At 34.5% G+C, this 21,565-nt stretch overlaps 1 protein-coding gene across 1 annotated transcript in view; it reads right to left on the bottom strand.

Annotated features, from left to right (window-relative positions):
- Positions 1-11,614, bottom strand: part of LOC146146604 (ras GTPase-activating protein 3-like) — a 34,658-nt gene extending 23,044 nt beyond the window's left edge. Inside the window, exons 1-7 of the mRNA XM_083387306.1 lie at positions 11,457-11,614; positions 10,178-10,320; positions 7,731-7,842; positions 7,307-7,424; positions 6,853-6,942; positions 5,451-5,533; positions 3,652-3,805 (exon numbers count right to left, since the gene is read on the bottom strand). Of these exons, the coding sequence (XP_083243432.1) occupies positions 3,652-3,805; positions 5,451-5,533; positions 6,853-6,942; positions 7,307-7,424; positions 7,731-7,842; positions 10,178-10,307 (687 nt within the window). The 5' untranslated portion in view covers positions 10,308-10,320; positions 11,457-11,614. The remainder of the gene's footprint in view (positions 1-3,651; positions 3,806-5,450; positions 5,534-6,852; positions 6,943-7,306; positions 7,425-7,730; positions 7,843-10,177; positions 10,321-11,456) is intronic.
- Positions 11,615-21,565: the final 9,951 nt, after the last annotated feature.

The raw sequence follows: 21,565 nt of genomic DNA on the forward strand, positions 1-21,565 counted from the left end.
AGTTTGCCCTAATGAATCGATCTTTCGAATTAGGCGCAGACAAAACAGCTTTCACCCGTCGCAGAATGGCTTTGTCTGGCTGACCACCCGCTGACCGGAAATATTGACTGGGCATGATTGACAGGTGGCTGCTCTAATTGAGATGGACCTAGCGACCAGTGGAAAACGGTGGGATGTGAAAAGCATGTCGAGGGGCAGACATACTTCCTTTTTACATGCGTGTGTCGGAATTCCAGCAATGTGCAAGATATATTGCTACAGTTTTTAAATGTTAGTCGGAAATTTGTTATAACCTAAGTGTTGTTGGTGGAAAATTTCGATTTTTTACATAAAAATAACTCGAATTTAAATCCAGATATTTTTAGCACTTTTAAAACCCATAAAAAAATAGTTTACGCCTATCTTTACAAACGCATTTTAGAATTCCAGCAATGTGAAAGATATGGATAAGTTTAAAAAATTGGTCAAAAATATATTTTAACCTGAAAACATTGTTGACGTAAAGTTTCCATTTTTACACTAAAATGCTATTTTTATTAATTTCTAAGCCATTTACGACAGACACAGCATTCATTCACCGAACTTAAAACCTTCACAAACATATTTTACGCCTATATTTACAAACGCACGTTAGAATTCCAGCAATAGGGTCAAATCAAGTTCAAAATAATAGAAATCATGGTTTGTGCCCTAAACACAGGAACGCTATACAAAATTAAGCGGTCTTATTTTTCTCTACGTGCTGTACGTCTAGTGTTGACCAGCCGAGGCGCACGCAGCAATTCACGCATACCTCGTAAAACATAACAAGTCAAGTATCACACTCGCTAAAGTTTCGCCTTAGCCGGTATGCACTAAAGTTTATGGCACCGCTGATGCGAGCATTGCGCTATTTCCAATAAACCAACGCTTCGTCTTTTTTGTAGATCTTCCAAAAAGCCGGCAGGCTGTTTCAACCACGATAATGTTTTTTGTAATTTGAAATAAGTTTTGGGTACACTATGCACGGATCTGTAATGTAGATTGATAATTTATTCTAAAGCCAAAAAGGTCGAGTAGATCGACATCATCTTGATTAAGACGTTTCGATACGAACTTGTTAACTGAAGATGATACAAGTTCGTATCGAAACGTCTTAATGAAGGTGATGTCGATCTACTCGACCTTTTTGGCTGTGAAACTAATTAAGTTTCAATTGGAAAGGAAATAGCACTCAATGATAACAAAAACAAGAGTTGGCATTTTTTGGGTATATAAACCGATTAGAACATGTAAGCAAAAAACGCAAGAAGTTGAAAAAAACCAGCTTTCTTGAACAGCCATTAAATCGGCCTTTGATTGTGTTATTCGCTGTCTACTGAGGATACATTCGCTTTTATTAAAAAAAAGGATTCATTGACAACAAAACAAAATATGGCATATTTTAGGATTTATAAACACATTAGGCCACGTAAGCAAAAACGCACTGCAATCTGCAATACGTTGAAATAAAAAACAGATTTCCTAGGACCTAGACAGTCATTCATTGTTCCCTTGATTGTGTTATTCGCTGTCTCGTAAGGAGAAATTCGCTTTTTATTTGCGGGGTCATAGGTCAACACGAAGCCTTGGCATCAAAGGGCACTCGAATAGCTTATCGCGGGCCCTTGGGCACCACAACGGACGTTCAGTGGGGGAAGACGGGGAATTGCTTGTAATTGCGTTCCTCAGTGCGTTGTATAATGGCATGGAATTAGGCGGGCGACCGCTGTGTGTGCGTGTTATGCGTGGATCGTTGCGGCCGAATTGAGAGCTCGTGAGGTTAGTAATCGCCCAACAACGTTCGACCCCCGGCCTTGTATAGAGGCGCTGGGCGGTCAGACAACGCACACAACACGACAGGCCTAGGATTCCGTGCCCATTCAAAGAACGCCCCACGCCACCCTTTTGCCTCGCTCAAAAAGTATGCGCGCGCGTGTGAGTGTGTGTGTATGACGTCACGGTGATGGTGAGGTAATGACGACGTCATCCGCTGATGGCTTGCATTCTACTAAGCCGGGGCAAAGACGCCCGAGATGGACACTTGTCCGCATTTTAATGTGTTTTTTTTAGGTTTTCTATTGATCGCTTATGGAACAGTGTTTTAGTTTTTAATAAGTTGTTATAAAAACGAGATTGTTAACTGACAAATGCTCGTAGATCAGGGATGTCCTTGTGCGGCCCGCTAGTCATTTTTACTCCCAAGTAGTATTTTAAACGTTCAATATTAGCCTAATTAAAATGTACCAGTCAGCTTTTAGGGGCGCACTAATAGTATAAAATAGGTAAAAATATATATATAACTCTAAAGGCCCGTTATAACACTAAAGGCCAATACTTACTCTTGAAACGTAATAGGTTCTGCGGCCCATTAAATTATTTCAAGTGTCAATGCGGCCCACTATAATAAAATGTTGGACATCCCTGTCGTAGACAATAAAACCAGTGCAGAGACATAACGGTCAACCTACGTGTAATTTTATCATCGTTGCCCGCCAGAGTTCTCTTTTTTACCGCAAAGTCAGAATCATACTGTTTAACGTAATAAGAATATCAAAAAAACATACAAAAGTGGGCATCATTTTAAACTTTTCTAATGAATCTTTGTCTATTTTTATTTTCCATACTTTTAAACCATTTCTGGTCTGAGTGGTACGTTACCGCCAAATATTGATAGGAATGCTTTTATTTAAGCTGATAACGCTCGATTGACAGACGGCCTTGATCTGATAAGAACCTATTTCCTAAACCTAAACCCTTAAGGCAAAGGTGTCGTAGTAAGACAGGCAATAACAAACATGTGTGTGTGTGTCTTGTGAGTGAATAACGTCGAAAAAGATTGCTTTTTCAATCAATTATGAATTATAACTAAGAACTATGATACATAAGCCGTAAACGTCGTTGGTTAAAAAGCAGCTTCAAAAGGGCTAGATCACAATTGTTGAACACATATACATGAGTGTGTATTTCATTATAACAACTTTTTTAGGGTAAACACACTTTTAAAAAAAAATATATCTTAAAGCTATTTTGATAACATGCGAGATGGGCCGCTTTTTTGCCAAAAAAATGTTGTCATATAAAATACAGAACGTTGCACTACTACCCAAATATCAAATCAGCAACAAAACTGAAAAACAAGACATGTCAGGAAAAAACAAGCTAACCTCTGAAGAAAATTTATTCACCAGTTCGACCACAAATGAAATCACACTAATATAATCCTGGCCATACCGCCCTTTAAAATTATGGTTAAAACATTATAGACACGCTTATACAGATTGTCTACAGCTGTCTTACTCAAAATACTCTGTAGAGCTTAAACACTTCAGAATCTTTATATAATACAATAGATAAGGTCAAAAAGAGTCAATTTTCCAAACTCAGTAAACATATAACTCACTTGAAAATTATACTTTTGATTCAACTAAAACAGCTTTGTGTGTTTTTTTACCTGCCTTCTCTTTACAGTTAACTACCTAGTTAATAGTCAAATATATTAATATTTTGCTAAATGTTTTTGCTGCATTTTAGTTTGTTATTTAGCTACATGCTCTTTCTCACCACAAAAAAATTTGGTAAAATAGTGTGTCAAAATTAAACTAAATTTTTTTTTCTTAAATGTTAAATTACCTCAAACACAAATTCTTCGTCGAACTTCGGAGAGGTCGTCGATTTTCTGACCCGTGTTTTCTTGGTTTCGTTTCTATGACTTCCCTGCAGCGAAACTGAGATGTAAGGGTCGCAATTGCCACCGCTGATGAGGAGTCCTGTACATTCGGGGATCCTAGAAAATCATAAAAACAGGACATCCGGTAACAACACTTTTATAGTTCTAATTCTTCAGAAAAACACTCTTAAAAAAACATATGACAATACTATCATAATTTATATATGACAATAATAAATTCACTAATAAGAATTCCTGTACATTCAGGGATCCTAGAAAATCATAAAAGTAGTGCTTTCATTAAATAGTTGTATAGTACTAATTAAAAAAAAATAATAATAATAATATGACAATACTATCATAATTTGTTACTGTTAAATGCCAAATTGTATTAAATCTTCAACGTTAGGAATCTTAAATTTGATTCGACTTGGTGAATCATAACTGAAAGAGCTGGTCAATATAATAATCCAATGAACTTTTCAAGAGTTCTGATTTTCAGAATTTAAATTAGTCACTTTTTGTTATTAACAAGTATTAAAATATGTTACAGAATAGTTGAATTTGGGCGAAGAGTAGTTAAGGTTTCATCAAGCAAAGTCCAAATAAAAATTTGCCAACATTTGAAATAAAAAAATGACGGCAGCAAAAAAATCGAAAAAATAAAAATAAATATTTTGTTTAACAGTGGTACTATTAAACAGTGACATTGTCAAAAGGCAAGTTTATTCGCCGTAGTCAACTTTCAGTTTTAGCTCAAAGTACAAACATAAGGTTTAAAGGTCACCATCACGCATATTGCAAATAGAAGACAGCCTAACTTTTAAAAAACAAACAAAAATATTTACTTTTTAAAACATATGTGCTTTAATCTGTTTTTTAAGCTAGGAACCCTTTTCTATACACCCTACATGTATCCTACTACTTAAAATAGATTATTTATCACAAACTGATAGTGATTTTATTGCACAAATCATAAACTTTTATTTAACTGCCTAATAATAAATTAACGTGATGTATAAAGCTGGGGCTGATTTTGAACTCGAGTATATCGAAAAAGTGTTTTAAAAATACACATGAAAATGTCATGCTTAAACTAAAAAAGTTGGGGAAACCCTTTTCGTAATGGTGAGTAATTTAAAAGAGCCAGTGACCATTCAGACATCATTTTAGACATTTTACTTCACATACACGACGGTCTAATAATTTTAAGAGCCCAAGGTAGCTACTACATTAGATTATTGTCAAAATTTATGCAAATACTGAAAGATTGTTTACCCACCACCACAATTTATTTTATTTCTACACAAACCCAATGTCTAAGAATCTTTGCATTAATTGTTTGGTCATATCACATGTTTAATAAACTTGATATTGGATGAAAATTTAGTAATGAGTTGGGCGAATGTCTATTAATCATTACTTAACACACTCTCCAAAAATGTTCACTATGTACTATTGAATCGGTAGAACTTTTAACAACAGGCGCATATATATATCTAAGAATAATTCACCATAGCAATTAACAATATTTTTTACATTTTATTACATTTAGTCTCGTAGGTTAGAAAACATCGACCAATTTTTGCATAATGGCACTCGCCAGTCAGATAAGTAGGTGTCAATTGGCACCCCCCCAGAAATAAATAAAAAAATCAATGGTAAAACAGCATTTGCAACAGACAAGTGCAAAATCTCCCTACACAATAAAACAAATACATTTGAAATCGTTAATTTTAATCATTTTTAGTTTGCTGTTAACCTGACAGTAAGCTTGTGGCCATCTTCAACATTGAGTCCCAGCGATTGGTAATGGTTCAAGCGCAGATCCACATACACTTGGCCCTGTGCACAATAGCTACTGATTATATATCACAAGTTTCTTAAAATTAAAAATGCCCAAGTGGTTAAAAATAGGGATATCCATACTTGACAATTTATTCCAACACCCGATAGTTTGGACTTAAAAGTATAACAATTCCCTAACAAATGACATCATTACTACAGTCCACTGGGCAAATATATTACAGTGAAATGTTCAAAGGTTTTGTTTTTAGAGCAAGTCTCGGATGAAATTTCTGTAATTTTGGGCACTTACTATTATAAGTTGGGAAAACCGTCTTATTATAGCAATTAGGTATCTTAGAGAAATAGAACAGTAATAATTTACTACCTGTATAAAATAATAAAAAATAAGACTAATTATTAAGGGGTCATTATTAAAAAGAACAAGAGTCAACACGTAATATTGCAAAATAAACAGGCAAATTTTACTATTACAGAAAAAAGCGCAAAGGCCCTTCTAGTTAAGACAACAAAATCAACACTGACTAAAGGTGTCAGAAGAATAGTAACATTTTATTTGCCTAATTTGAAAACACTACCGCTGAAGTTATTTGACAACATACACTTGAAACAAATGTTTAACAATTTAATAACGTTTCAAAACTATAATGCATTTTAAGTGGAGCGTATTTTACAACCTATTTTATCGCTAATATAACAGAAGGAATATACAAGTCAATAACACTGAACTTAAGCAATGGCATTTCAACGGCGGTAAAGAACAGCATAATAAAAAGTAACTGGGACAAAACACTATTAACTTTGAAGCAGAACGGTTGGAGGTTGTAGTAAGACGTAATAAAAATATCAAAGCTCATACAGAAGTAGGTATCATCTAGAACAGTGTTTCTTAAACTGGGGGGCGCGCACTCCTTGGGGGGCGTGTGAGGTTCACAAGGGGGCGCAAGAAATTGACAAAACTCTGTATGAATTATGACTAAACATTAAGGTGAAGTGATATTTCCCTGCTACCAATACTTGAATTAAACATTTAGTATCCAAAAAACAGTTACATCCTTCGCATTAATGCAACTTACCTGGAAATTAATTGCTGTTCTGCTTTATGTTTTTTTATTATGAAACAAGGTGGGGCGCGAGTTTTGTTAAAATTGCAAAAGGGGGGCGTGTCTCAAAACCTTTAAGAACCACTGATACAGAACGTTTCGAATAACTCTTTTTTACTATTTACTTTGGGATGTAGTAAAACTAGAAATAGAAGTGTCGGTGTGATCGTGGCATGTTCAACACGATACCAGGATACTACGGAACACAAGATGGCATGTTCGAGTTAGGGAGGGAAACATAAAAAGTCAACAAACCTGCACTTTACTGCAAGACTCAACCGGAACTAACGGGAACCAGTGCTCATGCGAGTTGTGTTTCATTATGTCGGTCTTGCGCACCAAAACCTGTATAAACAAAATTGGGAGTTGGCTGGCATACTTCCTGATTTTTTTATTTTGACTGTTCAAGATGTTAAAACAAAATTTGAATTCGGCAGACAGCCAACTCATTTAAATTAGGTGGTTTCTTAGGTGGTCTTTCTGTGATTTTTTACACATTTTCAGAAGCCATTTTAAGAAAGATTTCTTTGTATTTTCTACACCATTTATTTCAACAATTTCTAAACATGAGAGACCTATGGCAATAATTTTTTATAATACACAAGGATAAATGTTCCCACTTTTTTAAGCACTTTTTTCAAGCAACCCTGTAAAAAACAAAAGTCGGAATCTATAGTTAGTCTATTAAACTGCCAGATTTGTTTGTTACCCTTGCGTAGATGTGATCTCTTTTTGCAAGGACGTCTTCCTGAACATCGTGTAAGTTGAAACATAGAAGTCGAAATTTATGCGGAATGTCAAAATCGACCTCCTCTTGGAAAAATGGACTTAAAACAAAGAAATTGATATCAACTAAAAAAAAAATTATGAAAAAAAATTGAAAAATTATATTTTCTTATACGAATATGCAGTATAACAAAAACTAAAAGCAGTGGATCTAAGCAAATATTTTTGTAATTTTTAGCTGAATTAATATTTTAGTTATAATTTCTAGTTCAAATGTTTTTCCTGTAATTTGACAATTGGTTAACTCTGAGACACGTACTACAAAAATGCTAAAGGCATGACATGTAAAGTGGCCTATGTATTCTTCAAAAAGGACAATAATTTACAAGAAACACAGTTTGTCTCACTTTAAAGTTTTATCCAGTATCCTGGTCTTGAACACTTCTTCTTGATCGAGGCAAACAGAGCAGTAGGTGTTTCTTGACTCACGGCTCCCAGCGACCAAGTGTTTAGCCTCACCTTGAATTAACAAACGTTATTAGTTCCAGGAAAACTAAATATTTTTGATTGATAAGTAATATTTTTTTTATGTGTGTTTTTATGTGTAAGATGTAGGCAGAGGTTCTCTGCCAACCAGAATATTAAGCAAAAACATATACAAAAGCTTTTGCGACCCAATTCTATCCACTGAACTTTTTAGAAGTGAACAAAGCATTACACAAATGGCATAATTGAGCTTTGTCGTTGTATTTTAACCACAAAATTCCTTTGAACCAAATCTTGCCCAAATCTCAATAAACCTGACCAAGTAAAACACAGCAGTTGCCAACCCAGTCAAATCTACTGGTGAAAGTTTGTTGTTGCGACCTATTGGTTGAGAAACACTGGTTTAGAAATAGTGGCTTCCGGTGTTTAACAATTGCCAAAAAAATCAAAAACAAGCTTGGGAGAAATCTTGCTCAAAACCAAGCTCAATAAATCTTTAACCATGTGAACTACAGCAGTCTGCGACTCAACCAAATTAAGCGGAGCCCTGATTTAGGGTCGCAACCCATATGTTGAAAAACACTAGCTTAAAAGGCTTTCCAGGTAATTTGTATACAGCATATGCTATACAGAATTTAGGAAAATTAGTGTATTTTATTGCGGCTAATTGAAGTTTTATTAGTTTTACAAGACTAAACAAAACCCATAAATTGAAAGTCTGACATTAGCTCGGGTGGCGATTATTTTTGTTTCATTTGGGGCTGTTAATGTAAATTTAAGCCAAATTATTAAGAAACCAGGTGTTATGTAGTGAGAGTTAAAATCCACCAGGTTATACGTGAAAAGAAAATATGGAGGACCTTTGTATAAGGTTATGCTAATAACAATTTTTGTCAAATTCGATCAACAACCCTTACACAAAGAAAGTATATTAGCTGTATTTAAATATACACGGTCCATTTTGAAATCATTCAATTCGATAGTGTAGAAAATTTACAGAGAAATGGCACAATGGCATGATGCAACTTTCCAAGCAGTATGGCCAACAATAAATGTGGCATTCTTTTTCAGAAAATTATTTGCGATTCATTGACAGTATGGAGAAAAACAAATATATGTTCTTTTCACGACTAAAAGTTAACAAGGGTATTTTGATTAAATATGTTTTATTGTTTTAAATATAAAAATTATCATATCAAGGCTTCATACTTTAGTAATTTAATTGAAAAAATACAGGAATAAGTTTCGGAATTGTAGCACAAAAAATAAAAAACATGACTTCATATTTTATTCTAAATCTAGTCACACAATTCCTTATTCAGAATCCTTAAAGTAAGTATATATGACAAGTGCTATGTTGTTAATGTGACAAAAAGTAATATTCATAACAAACTGTAGATAAAAATATTTTAGTTAGCTTATTAGAGAAATATCAATTAAATTTTTTACCTTATTTTACAGGTCAAGCAAAAAAATTGATGCATTCATTAATTTCAGTGATTCTAATTTTACTATCTCTGGTCAAATGACAGCTAAATTTTAATTTCCACAAACTTTCTACAACCTGCTTTTAGAAGACTCTTTGTAATTATAAAAAAACACAAATGAACAACCGCAAAACTGGCTTACAGTACCGAGCAACAAATGTTGTTAGAATTACATGAAGATTTGATATTCATAAAGGACAAAAACCTACAAAAGCCGCAAATAAAAAAATGCCTAATCTATTTTATATAAATTGGGTAAGCTGCATGTGTACAAATTGTAAAGTCCTTTGGTATGCCAATAACTAGAGTACTAAGAAAAAAAAAACTAAGTTATTGTCTAAATACTATAGTTATTGACAAACTGAATATGTAAAATGTGAAGATATCTCCTCGCCCTGACACAAAAATGACGATAATGACTTTAAATGGTAGCAATATACTTTAGACTTTCTTGAACTTAAAAATGACTGATTTTGACACAATAAAGAGTATATTACTATAGTTAGTATGCTAAATATTTTACAAATTTATCAGTCACCTTATCATGTAAAGTTTCGTTTTTAAGTTTTTTGCTTGAATTGTTAAAAATTGAAAGGTTGATAAACACTGATCTAGCCAGACAAGTCTTTGTAAAACATTTCAATTTTCAGGCAAAAAAAGTTCATTTTTACTGCAATAACACAAAAACCATATTAATCAAAATTAGCTCATCTGGTTAATTGTGATTCTTAACCAATGTTTGGGCAACCTGCATAAACCGCCCTGCCCGAAGAGGGCAATTTAAATAGGTTGCTGAAACGTTGGTTAAGAACTACAATTACCAAAGGAGCTGTTTTTGATTAATATTACTAACAGTTTATAACAGAAAAAGCATTAAGTACCAATTTTTATTCTCAGGTTCTCCATAACCTTGACGTTAGCGTAGTCGATGTTTTCATTATCCACCGGAGGGAGATCCATTGCTGGAGCCTCGGGAACAATCTCTACCTGGTCCTCATCGCCGGGACTCATCGTAAACTACATCCTGCAGGACAGAACCATTTGAAAAATAAAAATTTTAAAAGTAGTTAAACAAAACTTTTAGTAGTATGTTGAAAGGTAGTTTAATTGATAAATTTTTTTTTTGGCACTTTTGTGCAAAATTTAGGCAAAAAAATAGTTTTATTAGCTGATACAAAAATACTTTAGCAGCTGATGACACATTTTATGAGCAATAAAAGCAACGTTAACTAAATAAGCTTGGATGTGCTTTTGAAACATAACCTTGCACTACAACAGAAAACATAGTGCTGACGATAAAAGTTTAACATTTTGTTAATAGCTTGAGAGCAGCGGACCACCTTGAACAACAATCAGTGCATGTAGTTTTGAACCTTCCTGACTGATTGTTGTTCAAGGCGGCGCACTTCTCAAACCGTTAACTATATTTTATTTTTTTATCAAGATAAACATAAGATAAATGATAATTTGTTGCTACAAATGCAAACATAATAGCAAAGAATCAATGAAGAACCACAAAATAGTCATCAAGTCCGTTGACCCTGAAGGTTTGAGAAATACAGGTTGAAAAAAATGAAATTTTATGGTTGTAAGTTAATCATATTTTTTTTATAGTATACTAAAAAAAATAAAAAAACACTACCTCTTGAAAACTTAACACTAATTCTTTGATCGTAAGAGATACTCATTCTTGATTAATATTCAGTCGCTTTTTGATTAAATACAAAAGTAGGGTAAAATGTAATTCGCGAGGCACAGTGGTCTTATATGCATCAGTTAGTAAACTTAAAGAAAAAGTTAAGTCATTTCTCTTTGAGTTGTCAAAACGCAGCTAAATTTAACACACATGAGAAAATGCCTGCAGCAGCATGACAAAGGAATTAAGTACCACATATGTAGCGAACAATCATAAAATCCTATGATGTCAGTAAAATGATTGGCTGTGGTTAAACAACTTGTTATTGAGACTGAAACTGTGATGTTGTGTTTCAAAATATAAATTCTTTATGCATCATGTCCTTGTTAAACTAACAAGTTATTTACAACATGATCCTCCTAAAGCAATTTATACTAGGCATCAAAATCTGTTAACCAACATTTAAGAATTGTGACATTTAGTGGAAAAAAACAATCAAATCAAGTGAAAAACAAAAAACTTACCAATTAAACAATGCTGTAATAAACCTCAGCCGAACGGTTGCTTTAGGATTCTACTTCCAAGCCTTAGTTGCCAGGTTGATATTGTGTTTTAACAGCATTACATTAAAGTTTTTGCTTAAAATTCTTCTCCTAACTAACTAAATTTAATTCCAGCAAGACAATTATATTTTACCTACAATGTAATGGAACATTACATTTAAAGGTTAAATGCATTCAATTGAATAAATTCTTTTAAATTTCATTAAATAAAGAAAATTTAGGAGAAAATTTTTCCTGCAAAATTGTTAATATTACATGCAATTTTATTTTTACATACCTCTGTCTTAAATCAAACGAGTTTATACTAGCAATTTTTTTTTTCAATGTCATATATCACTACAATTTGTTTCGGTCTTAAAATATAACTAACATTTTTTTCTGTCAAGTACTAAATCAAATCAACCTAAGCGAAAATAACCTTTTACGGAGAAATAATGCTGAGGACATTTGCAAAACAGTAAAATTTAGACAAATTATAGCATTATTATAAAATGTTCCGTTTATTTATGCCCAACTGCCAGCAAAATAGCGCCCATTATCACAATAGGGTCATTTCAACAGGTATAACTTAGTGCAATTATTTACCAATCAGGTACACTTTAACTATATTTTCTGAACATTTATATGCATGGTACACCTAAGCCTGTCCACATTTCATGGCACTTTATGTAGAGATTTCTAGTATGGAGCACCAAATTTTGAGGTGCGCAATTTTTTTTTTTTTGCACACCTTGAAGTCTGCTAATCCCAATAAATTAGGTGTGCAATTTACTGTTGGATGTGCACCGGCTACACAATTAAAAATACACATACAGATGTGTTTAACCATTGCGGTCTAGTCCTTCTGAAGCTTTAAGCAATAAAGTAATTAAAAACAAATGCTTTAAAATGTTTTTCACATTTAAGTAACCACGCATATAGAAACGAAATCATTTTTACAAGTAAACACTAGTTCGAAACTTTCTGAAAAAGATCTATAGTTATTGATGTAGTATGCTGCTACACATTAATAAACGCATACAAACGAATGAAAACTCACTGAACTAATAATAAAACTGCAGTGAACACAACGCATTCGCAAAACAATCAACTTCATTCACAATATTTTTCCCGGCTGTACAAATATTGAGGCTGTATACCACATGATCCTATACACGGTGACACAATAAAATTAACAAAGTTTGCAAAAGTCCTACCAAAAAAAATAAAATTACAGATAACAGTGTTGAAATCATTTATCAACTAATCGACATATCATCTAAGTTTCTTCTACAAATTATGATTATTTTCGTTGATAACACGAAATTGTGGTAACCAGCCTTAAAAATAAAATTGATATGTTAGACACGGTAGCAGCAACAAAACGTCACACACCCATCCATTCACACATTTCATTGCTGGACCTTGGCCAAATGTTGCATAAAACTTTATGCAAAACTTTAAAATACCGAAATAAGAAACAACTTAATTGTATAATTAATTATACAGGTTTGAATATTCTCTTTATTCCTTTTCCACATTACCAACAGCCATACGTCAAACTAGCATGATGTCCTATACCTGACATTCTGTTGCTAAACCAATACACGATCAGGTCTGCGGAGTCGGTTAAAAACATCCAGAGTCCGACCCCCGAGTCCGACTCCGGCCAAAAAAATACACCCGAGTCCGACTCCCGAGTCCCGAGTCCGACTCCGCAGCCCTGTACACGATAGTAGCGCAATTCAAAATCGCTACCAAACGACAGTACTATACACACGCAAGCAAATTAGACTTTTAAAGGTGTTTATTTCAGGGTATTTGGCAAACATTTGCTTTATCGTTGATAGGTTTATTTCACGGCAATAGGATAATCAGGTGGCACTCATATTAAGACAAACTGTATTGAATTTTCGACAATTCGCACAACCGTGTTTCTTCAAGTCATAGTAGAAAAGTTTTCAACCAATTGTCATCGGGTATAAGCTTTGAACCTTATTATATTGTCAGATGCGGCTAGACACGAGTTTTAAATGGCACTCTTTACACCCATTTAACGGAAAATATTTTTTTTACGTTACGCCACAGGGTAACGAATGGGCCATTTTTTTCTGTTGCGATTGGCGACTGCTTTGTGGTCGTACATAGTTTTTCGACGTACAACATTGAGATATAAAATAAATTTTAATGTAAACGATTCCGCTATAAAAAGCAAAACGTCTCGATCGCATTCAGGACAATTTCCTTGACGTTACTACAATATGTAAGCAAAGGTATTTTGGGTTATTTTAATTTGGTATCCATGATAAAAGAAGCATAGCGGATTCAAGGTAATATCACTTCATGATAAAACTGAAGTGCTTTTTCAAATAGTGTTATTTATTTAAAAGATTAGCTAATATAATAAATAGATGTTTGAAACGCAGCCTTAGGCATGTTTTATCATTGTCAGTAACACAGAGAAAATTCACTTTCCAGGACGTTTATCGCGAATTTTAAAAACACCAAAGTTACCTTTTACACTAAAACTGAAAAAAAAATCAATGAATAAAGGGATTTATTATTATGAAAGCAATCAATGTTGTAAACAAGTCATTTTAAAATGACTTAAGTCCCAGACAAGTCATTTGCAAAATAACTTAAGTCCAAGACAAGTCCCAGTCCAAGTCATCAGTTGCGCAAGTCAAGTCCCAGTCAAGTCATAATTAGAGCAAGCCAACTTCAAGTCACGTCCTTGTCATAAAAATAAAACGTTAAACTATCAGAATTTTTAAACTAGTACGATTATGCACAATAACTGAACTAAAAAATAAGGAAAACGCAACATGTAGTCAGTGATTTGTTTTATGTGCAAATATTTAGATAAATAGCTCAATTTTATAAAAAATACTTAAATAAAGTCCAAGTCAAGTCCAGTCATTTTGCCCAAATGACTTAAGTCAAGTAAAGTCATTTGAAAACAGTGACTTAAGTGCACTTAGGTCATTGAACTAAGTCATTACAACACTGATAGCAATGCCCGATAGTTTGGACAAAAATTATATCGATCAGATTCAGTACCAAATTACGTCATTTCTATACTCAAACCAGCAAAAACGGTGACCGTTTTAACGTTTGGTTTTCAGGTGTTTAAGCCGAAATGTGCTTTGGATTTAGAAAGTTTACTTACACTCAGTTGTTATCCTACCATCTATTGATAATTTTACCCTTTAATTTAAAATTGCTTTCTTTGTTTAAACGTAAATCATTACTGAAACTTAAATTAGCGGATTGGCACCGATACCACCCTAGTATCGGACATGTACCGATACTACCACTTGGAATTAGGTATCGGCTATCGGCTACGACCCGACAGTATCGAACATCTCAAGTGTTAGTTTTAGACAAAAGTAAAGGAATTTCAGCGACTGTAGAAACGGCTTCTTAGCGCTTACGATGTATTATAGTAGACAAGAGGTCAAAAGACCACAACAGCGCAGTTGAATATGGCAATGTTGATTTTGATGATTACATGTAAAGTAAACGGTATTTCTAAAAAGGTCCATTAATAGTGATTCTAAAAGATCTTGTAAGCACCCCGACAAAACAGTTAAAACACTTTTAAAAAGACTGTCGATTTTTGAGTCTTAAAGTAAACTAAACTAACATAGAAGTGAACCAAAGAAAAACATCAAGTTACGTAAAGTAGGCTAACTCCGGTGCTTTCAAAACGGCCTAAAATATGAATATGGGGTAGTACAGACATAAAAACGTGGTATAAGAAAGTCTAAAACTCTTTTATAGTCGCTTTGTTTCCCAACCAAAGGCTAAAAAAAATGACGTCAGTAGCCTATACTTATTCAAAAACAGACAGTTGATCAGAAGTTTATTTTGAGGTGGCGGCATGATTTTGTGACCTTGTTGCTTGTCTTTGTCGGCATTTATTTTCCCTAGCGACACTATTAATAAACAATTTTAGCCTATACCTTGCTATATGTTTCCCAATAAAAGAATGGAAAGGGGAAAAAATAAGCTTCGAAAGGAAGTCAAAATGGTTTACAAGAAAGTCTAAATTGCCTTTAGAGTCGCATGAAAGGCCAACTGTACTGTGCACAGCCGGGTAAAAAAATCGACAGCAGCTTTTTATAAAGTGTGGTATACAAAGAGCAAGGGCATGCCGTTTGTCGCAACGAGTTGCTTTTTTATCAGCAGCAAGCGAGTCTCGCTGCGTTGGACTTTGCGTTGCAGGCGCCAGCAGGCAGAAAAAACAAGGCACGCTTGGAACGGGAAAACTTGGCGCAGGGAATGAACACCAGCATTCCCTGCAATTTTGCTGGCTGCCACTGCTGTTGCTTCAGTCTTGATAAAAAGTTGAAAAGTTGAAACTGCACTTGGAACTGCAGCAGATGAAAAAGCAGCCTCGTTTATTTTTTTTCAGCAGTTTTAGAGCACGTGTATTAGATGGCCCGACGCAATTACAGGCAAGAAGTTACATGAAGCTAAAGGCAATTTATACACGGCGTTGTATATATCAAGAGCTTAAATTAGAAAAAAGGATGGCCAAGGTCTAGAATCCTACCACATTTTCGTCCTGGGGTTTATATTGCTAACTATATTTTGGTTAGGGTGCGAGTTTGGGTTTGGGTGGGTCAAGTATTATTATTATATTTAATCTTTCATATTTATTTCTTCCTTGCAATTTTAATTTTTACAATTCGTTTCCTTGTTGTAAAACAAGTGGTAGGATTCTAGAACAGCGCTCAAATGACTTTTAGTTTTCCTGCAGTGTTTTTATAGTATAGCAAGCCTGGTTGGAGTGTAAAGCCCTCCCGCACTTTTGCTTAAGACTAATGCAATTCCCGGAGTCTTAATCGGGCCACGCAAAGCTTTTTGCGGTTTGCGAACATAGCCACCTTCCCAGGCCGTTGACAGGAAGTTTTTAAGGCTTTTTGTTAAACGAGAAATTCTTGGATATACAGTCGAAAGAAAAAGGCAGGCCGAAGAAAGCTTGCAGAATAAACGTTCGAAAAACAATTAGCTGGACGTAGATGCAAGACGCAATTGCAGGCAAGAGCTTATATAAAACTAAAGGCAATTTAGACACAGCATTGTATATATGAATAGCTTGAACTAGAACAAATGATTTTTAGTTTTCCGTGTGTGTTTGCATAGGTTCACTTCAGAACTAGTTAATGTTGTAACGAAAAATGTTTTCTTTGCAGTGGCATTTCACTAATTCACTTATATCCAGGTACATATGTGCTGGTCTCTACCATTTCTTGGTTTATAACGTCATTAAATTAACAAACTGGGTTTTTAAGCACAAGTTATTCATTTATTTTTATACTTAAAACAGTTTACTGTTATGGAATAAATGTCAAAGAATGTAGAAAAATTATAAACTCCCATACAGAAGTATGCAGGATTATCGTTCAGTAGAGAATTCGGCTCAGGTGTAGAATCCTACCACATTATCGTCCGCGGGTTTATATTGCGAACAATATTTGGATTTAATTTTTTTCCCTTGCATTTTCAATTTTGAAAACTCGTTTCATGTAAAAAGGGTAAGATAAAAAAGTGGTAAGATTGTAGACAAGCGCTGAGAACTCTATAGTAAATCTATTTCAATCATTAATGTTTATCTTTAGATGAAATTTAAGTTTTTATGCCGCAGTTATATATTTGGCTTACCGTAAAGTTAACTACATTCTTGATTTGTCATAGTTTATTGATTTGTGTGTTAAAAAAAACAATTAAACATGTAATTTTACGATTTCTTACAGACCTATAGGCGATAACTGTTCAACTTTCGTGCAATGTGCGCCACTGTGACTTAATAATGGCCGCCAACCCTCCGCCGATCGACTACGGCGCAGCACCCCCCGACATTCAGGGGGGTTCGAAGCCCCTGCACCCCAAGGCCAACCTACATCCGATGACGCAAGCGCACAAGTTCTCATGCAATTACCAGTCCACCACATCAGGTGGGTAACTAAGGGAAAGCCCCAACGGCTCATTAACCCCAACAACCCTACGGCTATACTGGGATCAGGCCTAGAATCCTATACCCTTTCCTTGACCCACCAAAATCCAAACGCTAACCCTCACCTTAACCCAAATAATGTTAGCAATATAAACCCATGGATAAAGATGTGGTAGGATTCTACACCAGCGCCCTATATTGGGCTTCTGTTATTTCTTAAAGGCCCTTTGGCCATATTTCTATTTTTATGGTACGTTCCGTGTTTTAATCAAAGTTTCGGAGATTTTGGGATTCCAGTTTTGTAATGACTTAAGTCAGTGACTTGACTCAAGTGCACTTAGGTAACTTTTTTTAAATAATTTGACTTGACTTATGTCGTTCTGCAAAAAAACATAACATTTATGGAAAAAAAGTAAAAGCTTATTAATAAAACCTGTCTGAACCTAAACTTGATTTTGATTCGATGGATTTGCTTTGACTCGGCATGTCTGATACTATTCTGTCCCGATGACCGATATTTTTAAACTACTATTTTACACAAAAAAATGGCGGAAAGAGCAATACAACGGTAAACTATTATAAATCGTTAAGCTCTTTCAATTATGAGCAATAAGTGAACTAAAAAATAGCAAAAACAAGCAAAGTGTTTTACGTGCAACAATCAAGATAAAAACTAATATTTTATAAAAAAAATATGCTTAATTAAAAACATTTCATTTTAACCCAAGTCGTTTACCCAAAAGACTTAAGTCAAGTCATTTTGCGCAATGACTTCAAGTGTAGCCAAGTAATTTAAAAACATGGACCTAAATAGACTTAGTCAAGTAATTGACTTGGATCATTACTACACTGACTCAATGCCCCTGCGTTAGGTTGGCGATAACGCTTCTTTTTGAAGGTGACAATTAGAACATATACCCGCGATAAAACATCTATGCTGTTCGAAACTAGTGATACGCGGAGATTAGCACACGGGGCTTTATAGACACGTGTTTCGATTAAAGGCTTTAGAACAGTGGTTCTTACCCTTTTTCGACAGCGCCCCTTTTGATAATTCCTGTGCCTTGCGCCCCCTTAGGTATTAAACAATAGTCAGACTAGATTTAGAAGGAATTCGTTATTTATCGATTACACATAGCAATTAGACTGCAAAACCGTTGCATTGAGAGATTTGGGAATCTTTAACAATCTGATTTTTAAATTGGTAAGCATCTAACCACTCTTTGTGTGTGATTTAGAGTGCTAAATCAAATTATAATTTCTTACAGTGTGTAGAGTTGATGTGTGTTATCGCAGTTTCGTTTATTGTGACAATATAGTAAATTACTTGAGGACAATTCTAGTGGGGTTGGGCAGCCATAAAAGGTTGGGAACCACCGCTCGTAGAGGTCTTTTAAAACGTATTGACGCCATTTTAAGTGTTTTTATTTTCCTGACAGAGTTCATGAAGTCTTTCTACGGCAACAGCTCGAACCCAGGCGGGGGTGCAGCTGAGGGAAATCACCCTGTCTACAACCCCCAAGTACCCACAATATCGCTGGACAATCACAGGTATTATAACACAGAAACGACTGAGGCTTTAAACCACATTTAATAGATTTTTATTTTCGTAACTATTGATGTCCGATAATTTGGGATCGAGGCCGATGCCCATAAGCGCGGATCTGGGTTTTTGTTTCGGGGAGCCTGTGACAATATTTTTACAAATGACGTCGCAAAGTCACGTCATAACGCGACGTCATAAAAAATAATCTTAAAAATACCACGTAATTTGCTAAACTTTAGGTTGTGAGTGTTTTGTCCCAAATATCGGATATCGTAATAAAATGTCAAGTATGGAAAGTCCAAAGCTGCTATCATAAAATAAATCGATTAACAGTGGCTTAATATAAAACGTTTTGTGTTTGAAATGCGATACTTAAGAACCATGTATTGTAGGCCAATAATTCAAACGTAGAGGTATTCATGTTTTTCAATTTTTTTTTTCATGAGCTTTTTTTACGGTATAAAAACCTTTTATACGAGCCTGAATTCAAATGTCATTGTGACTGTGTTTCGGTATATTTCCCGTCTACAACAACAAATAATTACGCCTTTTCCTTCTACCAACGTAAACAAGAGATTTATTAGCCTAAAATGCCTTAATGGCTTGATAACGTCTAATTTATAATTTTTACATTTCCTAATTACCAATCCCGAAATTAAATTGCAATTGTAAGAGCAATTGACAGATAAATAATAATAACAGGCTGCCAGCACAGACAACATCATTTTGTAAGTTCTATGCGCATAACGTTAAATGTTTATATTTTTTTAGGCGTCTCATTTGTCGAACAAAAAGAACACCTGAATGATTTTTTAGTTCAGTTTCTAAAAGTTTAAATCTTCTACACATTGATTTTTAAACTCCGTGAAACAAGTAGAATCACTCACTTGTTCGTTCTTTTGCGCCTAAATTCCTCTATTCAACCTTATTTTCCAATGAGACACAACTTATATTTACCTAAAAACCTTCTCAGTATGTGTGGTACCTGCACGATGTATCTTAAACTTGATCTTACGCCCAGAGACCTATGTAACATTATGGATATTTAGGCCTGGGAACATTTTACGTCGTTTTTTGTTCCTTGAAGGCTTAAAACTTGTGAAAGTAAACATTGCTTAAATGACATTTTTAAGGGCTAGTTATAGGGAAGTAATAATAGGCTACAACATTATTTCGAAAGTTCTATTGGTGAAACTGTAGATAACCAACGAAAAAAGTTTATTAAGATCCTGACATATTTCCTGATTACTGAAAATTGCCGTTGTGACTTTAAAGATTTATTTTTTATTTGTTAGAATAGAGCAAAATACGTTTTGGATTTGGCATTAAGAGATTCCTCCAATATACCTAATTAATTGTCTTGTCTAAAAACGAATGAAGCTTGTTAATTGTGAAAATAGAAAAATATTCCAGTCGCGTTAACTTTTGCTGTTTTTTTTTTTCTTATTACATTTACCGAAAAGTAAAAATAACAAAGATGCCCAGCAATTAGCGCAATTCTTCTTTAAACATGAAAAGATGAATTTTGACAAATTTGACAAAAGTTTGACTGCTTTTAAGAAAAAAAGTAATTTTTGGGTTTGTTTATTATTAGTAGGAAAATAGGAAATTAGCATTATCAGTGCCAATTGAATTTATATTTGCCATTTCGTATTGCTTTTGCAATATTCCTAAATTTGAAGCAATCTTTCTCAGAACCAATGTGAATAAATCTAACCATGTGAACTACTGCAGTCGGCAACCTAACAAAAATCGAACAGCGACCAAATGTTGGGTCGCGACCAATGGGTTGAGATACAGCAGGGTTTTTCAAACTTGGGTCCATGGACCCCTTGGAGTACGTGAAACAGTTTTAGGGGGTCCATGAAAGCATAATTAAGCTATTAGGGTATATTTAAGCAATCAATTTTTTAACGAAAAAAGAAGGCTATATTAAAAATAAAACGTTTTTAAACTGAATATATTTAGATTTCATTTCAAATTTATAAAAGGGAAAACAGCAAATTTCTGAAGTCTGTTTGTATTATGACGTCATCTTTAAAAATGTCTTGCCTACACTGGTACATGCGAAGCAAACAAATTTTTTAGGGGTCCGCGGTAACAAAAGTTTAAGAACCCCTGAGATAGAGTGATATAAAACCTTGAATTAGCGAAAAGCCAGTTGACATCCAAATACAGTCAGTAAATCAAAATGGCGTTTGTTTTTCAGCATCGTGTAGCAGTTTTAACCTTAAGATAACCTCTGTTGCTACACGTTTTTAATTGCCTCAAAAAATCAGTCGTTGTTTTTTTGGCGACCGGGCGACTGTTTAAACGTGACCTTTAGGTGAACCCGTTTTGGCGCGCTTTTAATGGAGTTTGGCAACAGACAGCGTTTTTTTGAACGCTTCCTTTTAAAAGTATGTTTTTTGCGGCGCCGGCTCCGAAAGCAGGAAGGACTGGCTTTTCTCGCTGAGAACCTCGCGCGCCCGACTGGTGAACTTTTGAACCACGACCACGTGCGAGTTTGATAGTGTGTTTTTTTTCGCCGACGATTTCAGATTGCGCAATGCTGAAAAATTTGAAGTTTTAACATATAGTTGC

The sequence above is a fragment of the Ascidiella aspersa genome, chromosome 4, assembly GCF_963924565.1.
Source record: "Ascidiella aspersa chromosome 4, kaAscAspe10.2, whole genome shotgun sequence".
Classification (NCBI taxonomy): domain Eukaryota; kingdom Metazoa; phylum Chordata; class Ascidiacea; order Phlebobranchia; family Ascidiidae; genus Ascidiella; species Ascidiella aspersa.